At 42.0% G+C, this 15,326-nt stretch overlaps 1 protein-coding gene across 1 annotated transcript in view; it reads left to right on the top strand.

Annotated features, from left to right (window-relative positions):
• COL4A2 (collagen type IV alpha 2 chain) overlaps positions 1-15,326 on the top strand; it is a 199,725-nt gene that overhangs the window by 147,033 nt on the left and 37,366 nt on the right. Inside the window, exons 26-32 of the mRNA XM_032212654.1 lie at positions 2,910-2,969; positions 3,325-3,387; positions 7,307-7,414; positions 10,420-10,641; positions 13,247-13,408; positions 14,493-14,663; positions 15,001-15,144. Of these exons, the coding sequence (XP_032068545.1) occupies positions 2,910-2,969; positions 3,325-3,387; positions 7,307-7,414; positions 10,420-10,641; positions 13,247-13,408; positions 14,493-14,663; positions 15,001-15,144 (930 nt within the window). The remainder of the gene's footprint in view (positions 1-2,909; positions 2,970-3,324; positions 3,388-7,306; positions 7,415-10,419; positions 10,642-13,246; positions 13,409-14,492; positions 14,664-15,000; positions 15,145-15,326) is intronic.

Here is a 15,326-nt window from a genome sequence, read left to right as displayed (position 1 = left end):
TTTGACTGTAAGCCGCCCTGAGTCCCCTCAGGGAAAAGGGCGGCCTATAAATGTCTAATAAATACAAAAAAATACAAAATGGTGGGGAGGGAAGTCAATGGATTCTGCAGAGAAGAGTTAGATGGGAGTGCACAGCTCCCACTGCCACCATTACTAGAATGGGAGAACCCACCAGATGATCACAGTCAGATTGCGACACCAGAGGTAGCAAGCATCCCACCTCACCTGAAGCACATGAGTAATCACTCTCCTGTTCTAGATCCCAAAGCCAAAATCCTGCCTTTGCCAGGAACAGACACCTCCAACACTTTCACCCCTCATGAAGTGGACAAAGGTCCAAAGGACTCCCCATCCGCCCTCGAGACAGAATTTGGAAGAGGCATCTTTGGGATGGTGTATGTCGATCGACCTCAGGTCCCAACCCAGACAAATGTCTTCACAACTTCCACTCTCAGTAATGGGAGAACATCCCACTTGAAACCATGCCAAGAACATTTCACGACCTCGACACCCAAACCAGTTTTAGGAGCAACAGTGTTCCAGACCAGCAAAGAAGACAATGGCTTGGCCTTGTCAATAGAGAACAAAGAGTTTCTGAGGTTCATGGTCAAGGAATTCCTACAAGAGGCCACCAAGATTTGGATGGCTCCAATACCTCTTTGCATACCAAGGCAACAGTTGCCAAAAAACTATGAGCAACCCCTCTCTCACCTCTTCAATCTGAGACAAATCATGAACAAGACAGTCCAGAACAGACACGCAGAACTTGCTCCACCTTTCAAAATTGATGAAGAATACTGGCACCCACCATCCTTTAGAAAGTGCCAGCCACAAGAGCCAGACCAGATTCGAGCACTTTTCGATACCAGCGTGCAATCCCAAGGCCCCTCTCTGAATAAAGTGTTCTTCAAAAGTCCCGACCTCACAAACAGTCTACTCAGCATGCTCATTCAGCCCAGAAAGGAAGCCATAGCCATCATGGACAACATCCAGCAGATGTTCTACTTATTCCTTGTCAGAGAAAACCATCAAAGTTATCTATGTTTCATGTGGTCCAGCAATGGACAGCACAACCAACAGAAGCAAGAACGGCCAATATGGCGAGAATCCCTGAGTTGTCTCCAAGGCGTTCCTGTCCAGCGCAAGTACGTTCCCACCTTGCCTATCGCCACAATGAAGGCGGTAACAGCTGTAGGATACTTCAAGATCTACGGTGGGGAGAACAACGTTCACATCATCTATGGTGGGGAGAACAACGTTCACATCGTCTACGGTGGGGAGAACAACGTCCACATCAGTCTCATCTTGGGAAAGGTGAAACTAGCACCACAACTACCCGTCAACCAGTCCCAAGAACCAACTCGCTTCAAACAACTCTCCAGACGGAAGCCTCTCATGTTGGGCTTAGCAGTAATCATCTTCACCACCCTCGTGGTAGAAGGTGCAGCCATCATCAACTCTCAAGCCTTGGTTCCAGAGTTTTTGGATGCTGAAATACCAACTGCCCTTACTCCTCATTGCCCGGAGCAGAACATGTACACTAACCTAATGGCTGGTGTATGGGGAGATTGGGTTAAATTCTTAGTGGTGCTTCTTGAAGCTTTGTAATCACATTAAAACCTTTATTATGGTCTTTAGGCCAGAAAACACTACAACAAAATTACATAAACCTATAATTAATAATTAGGGACACGATGACTCAGTGCCTAGAACACTGAACTTGTCGATCAGAAGGTCGGCAGTTCTGCAGTTCACATCCCTAGTGCTGCATAATGGAGTGAGCTCCTGTTACCTGTCCCAGCTTCTGCCAACCTAACAGTTCAAAAGCACATAAAAATGCAAATAGAAAAATAGGAACCACCTTTGGTGGGAAGGTAGCAGCGTTCCATGAGCCTTCAACATTTAGTCATGCCGGCCACATGATCACGGAGAAATCTTCGGACAGCACTGGTTCTTCGGCTTTGAAACAGAGATGAGCACCACCCCCTAGAGTCAGGAACGAGTAGCATATATGTGCAAGAGAACCTTTACCTTTACCTTTATAATTAATAAAACTAAAAAATACACATAAAATACAACAAAATTTCATAACATAAACAACCAGTAATACAGATTATAGTTGCAGTTCATCTACATTTATACTACAATAGGATGGATCACACAAATGGTGGCACAAAATCAGGCAATTTGGAAAGGTACCATATATCAGGGTCTTGATCAGCTAGAAAGATCAGATAAACTTTGAAAGTATGGAAGATACTTGACCTGACAAAGATCTTACTTTGATGGCCAAAGCAGCTGGTCTTTCAATGCCAACAACCAAGACCAATATCTCAGGAATAAAACTGCAGTATCTATTGTTCTTATAACTTGGTTCTAAGTGTTACCAAATGTCTATTAATTTCATATTTAATAATAAAGTCTTGACTCAACTCATGCCAGACAAATTCAGGAAACAAAATACGCAAGTATTTTAATTTCAACATATAAGCTTTTGTCTAAAGTTAAAATTCTTTTTCTCTCGCTTTCCCTCCCTCTCTCTCTCTCTCTCTCTCTCACACACACACACACAAACCGTAGGTAGGTAGGTAGGTAGGTAGGTAGGTAGGTAGGTAGGTAGGTAGGTAGGTAGGTAAGTAGGCAGGCAGGCAGGCAGGCAGGCAGACAGACAGACAGACAGACAGACAGACAGACAGACAGATAGATGATAGATAATATTTGCATTCCACTTTTTAGTTCAAAACAGCACATATTGTTTAGATCTTTCATTTGTTCTGCTTGTAGAAACATAATTGATCCACTGAATTCTTATAGATGGATTCACATGTGTAGTCTAATTGAATATTATAGTCTGATACTGGCTTAAACAAATCAGATATTCTTGTTTGTTTGCTTCTTTTGTTTTATAGAATGTGGGCAAACAGAGGACAGCTTTCTTAGAGATAACAGAACAGAATCAATTCATTCAGGTAAAATGAACCAAACATGATTATTGAAAAGTGAACTATATACTTTTAATACTGTTTATTTTATTATCTCCTATAAGACAAGAAATCTAAGCGACAAGAAAACTGTGAGACAAGAATATTATTTTAAAACTCTTTTTATACATTTTAATTTCACAAATTTCATTTAACAAAATATGCTGTGCTCAATTATTAAAAATTCAGAAGCAACTCTAAAGTAATTGTATTAAGAGTAAAATTCTTTTGCCCACTCAAATGACATTGCGGACTCTAACAAATCCTTTGCCATAACTCATTTGTTAGGCTTTAAGGAACCATAAGCATTTTTTGTTCTTTCAGTTCATATTTTTGTCTTTAGGGACCAGCTGTGTTATGGCCCCAAAAGGAGCTCCGGGATACCCAGGACTGCCTGGACTACCAGGTATGCTTTTTAAAAAGAATCAAATAGTACCATATTCACATAGCGAGAATAATTTCATCCAATTTTTCTTATCTATAATAATTATTCCAAAACAATAATGTACAAGTAGTCTTCAATTAAAACTGCAGTTGTGAGCTGAGGAATTCGTCCAATTTCTCGCGGATAAAGTTGCTCGGCTTTGGACAGACCTGGACTCCAATTGCTCAGAGCCAGCCGAGGTACTGGGGAAGGGTCTTGAGCAGAATTTATGGATTGATTTTCAACTTGTCACACCTGAAGAAGTGGACAAGGCCATGGGAGTAGTGAGTGCCTCCACTTGTGTGCTGGACCATGCCCCTCCTGGCTGGTCGTGAACAGCAGGGAGGTGACACGGGGCTGGATCCAGACGATAGTTACCGCCTCTCTTCAGGAGGGGTCCTTCCTGCCCCTCCTAAAGGCAGCGGTGGTGAGACCTCTCCTGAAGAAGCCGTCTCTGGATCCAGCCATCCTAAGTAACTATCATCCAGTCTCCAACCTCCCCTTCGTTGGGAAGGTTGTTGAGAAAGTGGTGGCCTCTCAGCTCTGGCGGTCCTTGGATGAAACCGATTATCTAGACGCCTTTCAGTCTGGATTCAGGCCTGGCTACAGCATGGAAACTGCCTTGGTTGCGCTGATCGATGATCTCTGGAGAGCCAGGGACGGGGGTCATGCCTCCGTCTTAGTGCTCCTTGACCTCTCAGCGGCCTTCGATACAATCGACCATGGTATCCTTCTGCGACGGTTGCGGGAGGTGGGAGTGGGAGGCACAGTTCTTCAGTGGTTCTCCTCCTACCTCTCGGGCAGGTCGCAGTCGGTGTTGGTTGGAGGGCAGCAATCAACCCCTAGGCCCCTTAAGTATGGGGTGCCACAGGGTTCCGTCCTGTCCCCCCTCCTGTTTAACATCTACATGAAGCCACTGGGTGAGATCATTCGGTGGCACGGGATAAAATACCACCAATATGCGGACGATACACAGCTGTATCTGTCCGCCCCGTGCCAACTCAGTGAAGCGGTGGACGTGATGTGTCAGTGCCTGGAGGCTGTTAGGGTCTGGATGGGTGTGAACAAGCTTGCACTCAATCCCGACAAAACTGAGTGGCTTGTGTTTTTCCCTCCCAATAATTGGCCTTGTATTCCAACTCTCAGGCTGGGAGGTGAAATTATACGCCCCTCAGACAAGGTTTGCAATTTGGGAGTCCTCCTGGATCCATAGCTGACTTTAGAACACCATTTGTCGGCTGTGACCAGGGGGACATTTGCCCAGGTTCGCCTGGTGCACCAATTGCGGCCCTACCTGAACCGGGAAGCTCTCAGGACAGTCACTCACACCCTTGTGACCTCAAGACTGGACTACTGTAATGCGCTCTACATGGGGCAGCCCTTGAAGAGCATTCGGAGACTTCAGCTTGTCCAGAATGCAGCCGCACGAGCGATTGTGGGTGCACCTCGCTACACCCACGTTACACCTATCTCCGCAAGCTGCACTGGCTGCCTATTGGACTCCGGATGCGCTTCAAGGTGCTAATCGTTACTTTTAAAGCCCTACATGGTATCGGACCTGGGTATTTGAGAGACCGCCTCCTGCCAATTACCTCCCTTTGACCAATTAGATCCCACAGTTTAGGCCTCCTCCTGATTCCATCAGCTAGCCTGTGTCGACTGTCAACCACCCGGAGGAGGGCCTTCTCTGTGGCTGCTCCGGCCCTCTGGAACGATCTCCCTGTGGAGATTCGGACCCTTACCACCCTTCAGGCTTTCTGCAAAGCCGTCAAGACCTGGCTGTTCCGGCAAGCCTGTGGCTGATGAGTTCCCAGCCCCACTCGAATTTGTTGTGACTGTTGAGGAGTTTTTTAATCTGTTTTTTGTATTTTGTTGTTTGTCTTGTTTGTTCTCTTTGTATTTCTCCTTTCCCTATCAGTTTGTTAGCCACCCTGAGTCCCTTTGGGAATAGGGCGGCATACAAGTTTAATAAAACTGAAACTGAAACTGATTGAAACTGATACTGTGTTTCCCCGAAAATACGACAGGGTCTTATTTTCTTTTTACCTACAAAATATGGCTTGGGCTTTATAATGGGGGGTTTATTGTTTTGTGATTTCCGGGCAGCTCCCAAAGAGCCGGGCACAGCCTCATGGGCGAATGGCTGTGTTGCACTGTCGCAGCAGCGCAACACAACAGCCATGAAACGACCATGCTCACGAGCAGCCACCCGGCAAACCCCCTTTGCAGCCGGGCACAGCGCCATTCACTGACCTAGGTGTAATGGCAAGCTGCATGAGTGCCTGTTTGTCGCCGCCCAGCTCCCACGGCTTGGCGCCTTCCAAATGCCAGTGAATGGCACTCTGCATGGCTGGAGAGGGGGGTTGCACGAGCAGCTATTCTTCTCTTGCTCACCCGCCTCCCAGCCTCACGATGCATGGCCCAGCTCTCATTACAGAGCCAGGGCACCTCCACCGCTGCCACCATCCCAGCTTGGCATTTTCCGCAGCTTCCAACCTGAGTCTTTCGGCAGTGGCCACTCTGGGTGCACGCTCTATGGTTGTGGGCCAGCTGCGGAAGCTGGGATGGTGGTGGGGACGGTGGAGGTGCCCTGGCTCCATAATGAGAACTGGGCCATGCATTGGGAGGTAGGTGAGCGAGAGCTGAACAGCCACTTGCACAAACCCCCTTTCCAGCCATGCAGAGCGCCATTCATTGGCATTTGGAAGGTGCCAACCCCCAGGAGCCGGGTGGAGGCATTCACACGGCTTGGCAATACCCCAGGTCAGTGAATGGCGCTGTGTCCTGCTGCAAAGGGGGCTTGCCGGGTGGCTGCTTGTGAGTGTGGTCGCTTCATGGCTGTTGTGTTGCGCTGCTGTGACAGTGCAACACAGCCATTCGCCCATGAGGCTGTGCCCAGCTCTTTGGGAGCCCGCTCACAAGAGAGAAGCTGCCTGGCCACCCCTTTCTTCAGCTGGGCACAGCGCTGCTCACCAACCTAGCAGTATCCCGAAGGCACCAAGCAACGCGATCACCTTTGCCTCCCCCCAGGTTCCCGCAGCTTGGCACCTTCGGGATACTGCTAGGTTGGTGAGTGGTGCTCTGTCCTGGCCAGAGGTAGGGGGTTGTCCAGGGGGCTTATATGCAGGGGGGGCTTATACTTTTGCCCACCAGAAAAATGTGGCATGGCTGTATTATGAGGGCATGTTGCATTTTTGGGGAAACACGGTATCACTAACCAATGTACTCATAAAATGCATGACTCTCCTTGTTAGAAGATATCAAAGAAGGTCACAGATGGGCACAAACTAAGCACCCAGATTATACTCACATGATGATGGGAATGCTGTGGCAGCTGGAACTCCAAGTAACCATTGTTCAGCATTGTTTCAGATGCTAAATGAATGGTTATTAATCAAAGACCATCTGTAAAGGGAGATCAAATATAGCTTACTTAATTAAAAAAAATTAACTTCCATATTCATCTGTCAATTATTATTTTGTAATTTTGTGTATTTGTATGAACTCAAGAATTTTCAGTTGACAAATGACAAGTAATCCTTGTTGATGTTTTCTTGATAATAATATAGTACTTCCTGTTTTTATTTCAAGTAGACAAACCTGTTCTTAACTTACTGAACATGTCAAATGCTTTATGTCCATAATATTTCAAGGGAACTGAAAGTCTTTTGTATTGGTTTGAAAGTAACCTTTTTTTTTACAAAGGATAATATTTTTCATTTTAAATCTCTTTAAACTCTCTTTCTTCCACACATACTATCTAAACCTTGCTGTATCTTGCTCTTCTGGAACACACTCTGTCTCACTTGGAACTCAGGACTACATTCAACCACAATTGGGTTTTTTTTCACTAATTATTTTTTTAAATAAAAAATATACATATTACATCTTCAAATCATAGGTGCAAAGGGTGCAAAAGGGATTCCTGGTGAATTTGGTTTGAATGGATCTCAAGGACTGAAAGGATTTCAAGGGGATCAAGGTCGTGGAGGTGAAGCAGGTCCAGCAGGTACTGTAAAACTAACAATTACTTGCAGACATTTGAAATATTTGGATAGGATTTATATTTCATCCTTTAGCTAGTTTGTTAGTTTGTGTTGGAGGCATCACAATTAAAATAAGGCATACTATATGGTATAACATTTAAAATATAAAATACAAGATGAAAATATATACAAATTAAACAGATCTTGCCCAGAAACTAGCAACATTAATTGTGTTCTGTCATGCTGCCATGAGGTCCTTAAGTGTGTATTGATTGGGACACAAAGAGCAGGTATACGTATGTGTTCTGACCCCCCCCCCACTCCGTACGGTGAGTCACGCTAACACAAGATTACTGCTGGACAATTTATTCACAGTAAATTAACACACCGACAAGGCTTTGGCAGCAACCCAGACTTCCCAGATAAGAAATACATACCAGAGCTTCTCCAGCTTTAGTATAATAGTTGAATCCTGCAAACAGCCGCCTCCCAAAGTCTCTTCTTATATACTCTCTGGTAAGGAGCCTAATCACAACCACCTGGGTCCAATTATCTCTTTTATCTCCGTAATTGCTGCCGGCACTTATCCGCCCGTCTCTGCCGGGCGTCCGGGACAAATTCCCTCTGCACCTCATCACTGCTCAAGGGCCTGACGTCTTCACCACTGCTCCAGGGCCTGACGTCAGGGACACATTCCCTTTGGCTTTCACCGCTGCTCCATGCCTCAGGCGCCTCCTGGTGGCCAACCAGCCTCTCTGGTCCCTGCTCAGAGTCTGAACCCTGTCCAGGGTCCTCCACATCTTCCAGAGCCAACTCATAGGGTCCCTCGCTATCGGAGTCTGTTTGCAGCTCCAATGGCTCCTGCTGGGCCACAACACATATGTGTTGTTGTCTACATGTCACCACAATCGCAAAGGCCAGAAGCCACCAGGTAGCTCCATTCGTTTAGAATCTACCTTGTTGTATCCATCTGCAGTCTACTCAACGATTTCCATACTTCTCAGCTTTCATCAGACCCAGGTGCCAGCTCCTCCATTGGCTCCATCCAGTGTTGGTTCTTTGTAGCTTTCCATAGGCCCACTCTGCTTTCAAATTCTTCAAAGTCTTCCATCGACCTAAGGAAGCTCTTCCTGGATTTTAATCTTTGATAAACTATTCATAGGCCATAGGTGTTGTCTAAATATAGAAGATTTAAGCCTCTCTCTGTATGCTGCTGCTTCTCTGTTGAACAGCAGGCAGGCAGGGCAATGCCAGCTAGGTGGTAGAACTTATCTAGAGGGGTAGGCTTAAGGCATCCAGTAATAATTCTGCTGGCTTCATTCAGAGCAATGTGTACTTTTCCAGCATGTGCTGATCTATACCAGACTGGGCAAATGTATTTGCCTGAGAAGTAGCAAAGAGCTACTCTTTAGCAGACGAATCACAGATTAAACAGGCACACTGGGAAAAGAACTCTAATTCTGATTAGGTGTTTCAAAAATAAGGTTTTTAAAAGGAGATTTTAATTCACCAACAATTCACTGGTTCTCTCCTGAAACAGAAATTGATCATTATTGAGTATTCCTGTTCTTAGAAAATACAGTGATTTCCACTCATCTAAAGATTATGTATTAATAACAGCAACTATATTTTTTCCTTTAGCGTCCATATAATAGCTGATTGACTAGTAGCCATGTTAATTTCTTTTATTTCTTTAGTTTTTCACAAATGTCCTGAAAATTTATTTTGTATGTGATCTGGAGAGAAGGACGTCCCCTGCACTAGGGAGCAATTTTTCCTACTATGAGGGAGAGGAGTCTCCTATCAAAATATTTGGAAGTCCTCCTTGGTCTCCTCTCATAATATTTCGAAAATCCCTCCTTGGATCTAAAACATTGTAATAAAACATTACAATTAATTCATATAGGCTGGTGCATATTTCCCCTTTTCCCAAAAATGTTCAACCTAGAAGAAATGGATATTGCCAACCAGAGATGGTAATAGACATCAGTTTGATTATTTTCAACACTATCTAGAAAAAGTTAAATTAATGTATTAATTATTTTATAGTCAATTATTACTTGCTAAAGTAATTTTTATTATAATACAGTATAAGAAAGTCCAAACTAATCCACTGAATTCATATTTTAAATCTTCTCATATTTTTAAAAACCTATTTACTTAATGTGAGAGTTTTATATAAAATTGTAGAGCTGTATTTGATTTTTCATTATTCGAACATGAACAATATTTTTATTGCATAATCCTATGAATTTAAAAACAAATATGCTTGAAAGGTAGTAGTAACTAGTGAGCAATTCTTCAGAATATTTCTAACAGAAATAGGTTTACCATAAATAAAGACATAAATCTTATGGATTTTATTTTCCAATTCCTTAAATTAAACATGTGTATCCATGTGTTAAAAACCTGGGTGATCAAGGAATGGGAGAATACGCAGTTTCAGGGGCAAAATTTACTTTTTTCAAATTCTAAGAGACAATTCAGATATCTATTGTACTTGTACTAATTATTAATTTCTTAATATAATGCAAGATTATGCAGCTATAACAGAGTCTGACTAATATAAACTCCATTCATATCCATTAAACACGATATGTATCTTTTATTTTTAGCTAATTAATTTAAGTATAAGGCTATTTTATAGAACCAACAGATTACAGTTCATATGTTCAGGAAACAAAAGGAGAGCAGCACTGAGAAAATTTAAATCTGATGGACCAATTAAAATGAAAAAAATGCTCTGTTATTGGACTGCATTTGATCATACCTTTATAGCAAAACTTTTTCTAAATCATTTCCATGAAATATTCATATAAAAATTATTAATATTTAGGTTGTACTGATAAGAAAATTGAGATATTTTAGTAATTACTATATTCCTATAGAAACTAATGGGAATAAATGTTCATTTAATTAATAATAATCATGATGCTAATTATTTTAATATTTCCCCATACTTTATTTAATTAACTGTTAATTGATCAACATTTGATTTTTATTACCATTATCATTTTATACCACTTAGGATTCACTGGACCCAGAGGAAGCAGAGGTGCTCCAGGAATACCTGGAGAAAAGGGCCTTGTAGGAAATCCCGGTTTGCCAGGTTTGCCAGGGCTCCTTGGGGAAAAGGGGCTTGCAGGTGATGTTCTAGGAGCACCATCAGGCTTTCCTGGGGACCCTGGGCCACCTGGACTCCCAGGAGCAAAAGGCCCGCAAGGAGATCAAGGCTTACCAGGAATTAAAGGTAACTGTGGCTTAGATTACATAAAGTTAATAAGAGAAAGAAATGGTACAGTAGGGCCTTATACATTAGAATAAAGAGTGTGGCAGAAAGCTAAAAAGACAGAGTTGGGTGTTGGAGGAGCCACTGGGGTGCTAAGGTTCTAGAGGATCTGGAGCAAGATAAAATAGGCAAGGAGCCATGTGGTATAGTTCCAATGACAAGATAGTCTCGCATAATGCACAGGGTGCATCATCAGCACTTATCTGTGGTTTCTGGGGAGAACTCCAGTAATCATGACTGGATTGGCACCAGCGCAAACAAATTTTCAGAATGACTTTCCCAGATTTTTTTTAATGGTGTTGTCTCAGGCCAAGTACTCTTCAGCATCTTCATAAATGATCTAGATGAGAGGATAGAAGGGAACTCATCACATTTGCAGATGACATCAAGCAGAGGGGATTAGCTAATTCTTTAGAAGATAGACTTAAGATCTAGAAGGATCTTGACAGACTTGAGCATTGGGCCCTAGCTGACAAGGTGCAGTTCAATGGTGAGAAAAGTAAGATCCAACACTTAGGCAGGGAAAACCAAATGCATAGAATAGGTAGGTACCTGGCTCAATAGTAGTACCAGTAACTGTGAAAGGGCTCTAGGTGTTGAGTGGATAACCACTTAAATATAGCCAGCAGTGTGCTGCAGCTGTCAAAAAAGCCAATGCAGTCCTAGGCTGAATCAACAGAGGGATAGTGTCAAGACAAGAAGTGATAGTACTGCTTTACATCACAATTGTGAGACCATGATTGGAATATGCATCTAGTTCTGGTCACCATGATATAAAAAAAGATGTTGAGACCCTAGAAAGGGTGCAGAGAAGAGCAACAAAGATGATAAAAGGTCAGACGTACAAATAGTTGTGGGACCTAGGTTTGCTTAGCCTATCAAAGAGAATGATCAGGGGCACAAGATAACTGTTTTCCACTACTTGAGGGGTTGCCAAAAAGAAGAGGGGATTGAGGCCTTCAGAGGGCAGAACAAGAAGTGATGGGTGGAAGCTTGTCAAAGAGAGATACAACTTAAAAGTAAGGAGACATTTTCTGACAACAAGAGCAATTAATCATTGGAACTGTTTGCCATGTGAGGGTGTGGGTGCTTGATCACTGGAGATTTTCAAGTTAGATGGGACAACCATTTGACTGGGATAGTATAAGGCTTGAGCACAGGGTTGGACTAGAAGACGTACGAGGTGCCTTCCAGCCTTATGATTCTATGAGTAAGCCATAGTGATGCAGTGGTTAGAATGCAGTACTGCAGGCTAATTCACTGCTCCCTCCAGGAGTTCAATTCTGAGTGATTCAAGGTTGACTCAAATTTCCATCCTTCCAAGATCGGTAAAATGAAGACCCAGATTATTGGGACAATATGCTGACTATGTAAACTGCTTAGAGAGAGCTGTAAAAGCACTATGGAGCAGTATATAAGTCTAAGTACTATTGCTATTGCTATCCTTTTGAACGATATAAGGCAATATAATGATTTCTGCATATTCCACATGCAGTATTCTGAAATGTAGCTTCAAAAAACAATTCCACTTATTTATTTTTTTACTCTGGTTTTAAATATTAGTAGAGTTTAATTCAGTTCATGGTTTAATATGTAAGTTTCAGTTTAAAATAGTATGGGAGTCACAAAGTATTCTCCCAAACTCTATATATCAACTGGACTCTGTTAATAGTTTTCCTGTAAATGAACAGTTTCACAATGCTGTTTAAAATCTAGGCTGTAATTTCATGGCTTTTCTCTAGAGGCATTTTTGGCACTGGATTTAGAGAGCACCAGGACCCCAATTTAATAATGGCTGCAGAATATCAACTGGATTTGTCACTGTTTCCAAGTTATTTTAACCTGGATAGAACTCTTTCCAGAAGCCATCTGATTATCTTTGAATATAACAATATCCAATATTCAGAAAAGCCTTTTCTTTGCTTGCCATCTAAGTATGAATATAAATTATGTGTGCATTCATAACTTTAGTATTTATATTATGTGCTATCAAGATTAGATTAGGGTACATGGATGGATGTATAGTGCGGGAGACGGAGAGAGATGATAGACAACAGACATGTCTTTTGACTGGTATAAGTCTAGATTAATTGGTTTTGTGATTATTTGTTTTAGGTTATTTTATATTTATTTATTTATATTATCTTGTATATGTAAATGCATTCAGTCATTAACTGGAATGAGTTTGTATTTGAATATGAATTTGAAAAGACTTACTGCAGCAAAAGAAACAATAATCATCAGCAGAGAAAAAAAATGCCCCTACCTAGAGGTGCTCAAGCAAATGTAGCTTGCAAGTGATGAGATGACATAACAGAACAGAACAGAACAAAACAGAACAGAACATAAAAGCTTATGGCCAAGCGATTTTTTTTCTACTGGTTTCATCATCCTTGCTTATTAGTATTTGTAGGTCTTTGGCTGGATTCAGTTCTTACAAACAAGATAGTCATTGCTTAAGCTCCACTAGGAAAAAGTTCGATTGATCTAGTAAGAATTCAGTGCTGTGCCTGTACATATAAGTTCTCTAAATCATGACTGTTTACTTATTATCTCCTTCTGTTAGGAAAAGATGGCTTCCCTGGTTCACCTGGATCCAAAGGGAATCCTGGGTTTCCTGGGCCCACTGGTCTGACGGGTACCCGAGGATCACCAGCATCATTTGGATTCCCTGGACTTCCAGGCCAGCAAGGGTCCCTGGGTAGAAAAGGCTCACAAGGATTTGTTGGTGAGAAATTATCCCCTCATCACTTTCTTTTTTTGCTGTAGGCAGCAATCTAGCAGCTTCTGCATCCCCCCCCTTCGTATCACACATATGCAGACATACCAAGCCTTTCCCCATTCAGTTTTTCTTCCTCTCCCACACATCCCAACATACCAAAATAGCCTCTATGTCTGCCTGCCACAAATGCACTTGTGATGTCTACCCTATTTCAAAATTCAGTGACAAAAAAGATTTAAACTATCTCCCGGTTTATTCAGGTTCTTGCAGACCTTTTCAGCACCTATCGGCCAACCAAATGGCTAGCCAAATAACCCTCCTCTTGTTCCCAGATAAATGTTGTGGGCACGCTGCTCAGATCATACCTCAGCTGTTGTCAGTGTCATTCCATTGGAGAGTAAGAAAGGTCTTTTTAGACACTTAAAAGCCACAGCTCAAATATCTCTGTGGGTTTCCCCTTCAAGATCTATGATTCTACATTCTGTTTATTTCACTCACCATCAATTGGCAGAACGGAACTAAATTTCCTGAATTTAATTACATAATTATTTAAATTAAAAACTTAAATAGATTATTAAGAGATCTGTGAGAAATCTGATGTATATCTTTGTAGAAAATAATAACTGGTACTTCCTATTCTTTTTATAGAACAGAATCTAACTATCATATATAATTAAATAAAATCCTATAAATAAATAAAGCTCCAATTTGTGCAAGTTTATGGTTTATACTAGAGCATTATTTTTCAACCTTGCAACTTAAAGTTATGTGAACCTCAATTCCCAAAGTTGGAGTTGCTGGCTGGGAATCACTGGCTAGCTGAGGAATTCCAGGAGTTGATCCACACATCTTAAAGTTGTGTTTGAAAAAAAAATGCTTTAGAGTGAGACATCTGCTCATTAAACAGTACCAATCCCTAATAAAAACGTTTAATTTGTAGTGTCAGTTGTTGGAAGACATTTCCTTTGCTTATTTTTCAGATAGGTGAGTTCTTCCTGTTGCCTTTTGTGCACCTATAAAATTGATGTATAATAACTGCTCTCTGCTGCCTATATTTTAATCAAACACCTCTCTCTGGTTTTTTTTATAGGATCCCCTGGTGTCAGAGGAGAACCAGGGGAGTCAGGGAAAGTTGGTCCTGCAGGGATGAAAGGTCTGCCAGGGGACAAAGGTGAACTGGGCTTTATTGGACCTAAAGGAAAGGCTGGGGAAACTGGTTTCCCTGGGATTGTTGGAATGCCTGGTTTCCCAGGTCTTAAAGGTAAAAACAACTTCTGCATAAAATCTCTACTCAGAGTTGCAACCCATTCCTTTCTCAGCCACTACCAGCTTTTGTAAGGCTCTAATGAATTATTTTCACTTATTGTAAAGCCCTTTTGTGAAAGCTAAATTTGTACTTTAGATTTCCATTGAAGGATGTAGCCAATGGTAGAATTCAAATAATTTAACAACTGCTTCTCTGCCCTAACGATTTCTTCCAACAACCAGTTCACCAAACTGCTCAGAAAGTTAACAACCGTTTCTCCTGAAGTGGTGTGAACTGGCTGAATCCCACCACTGGCTGTAGCCCTAAACATGTTTTGCAATTTTCATTCAAGGTTCTAAAGGATCTCCCGGCATTGGAGGTTTCAGCGGTCCTATGGGGTTCAAAGGATGGCCAGGACAGAAGGGAATCCATGGAGAGAAAGGCCTCTCTGGGAAGCCAGGTGTTAAAGGCCCATCAGGGGAATTCGGATTTAAAGGTATTATCTTCAGTGTTATGAGACCCTCACATTATTCAGTATGCACAGATATGTTCATGTAAAATTGTAAATAGGCTTTAAGAAAGTTTTTGTTTAACCCAATATTCCTTTTATAAAAAAAAACATTACAGTGTAATCCTATGTATATTGATTTAGAATCAAATTCTATAAATTCAGTTGTG

Source organism: Thamnophis elegans, chromosome 3, assembly GCF_009769535.1.
Source record: "Thamnophis elegans isolate rThaEle1 chromosome 3, rThaEle1.pri, whole genome shotgun sequence".
In the NCBI taxonomy this organism is placed as follows: Eukaryota; Metazoa; Chordata; class Lepidosauria; order Squamata; family Colubridae; genus Thamnophis; species Thamnophis elegans.
The sequence above is the reverse complement of the archived record's forward strand: the minus strand, read 5'-3'. Positions and strand labels throughout refer to the sequence as shown.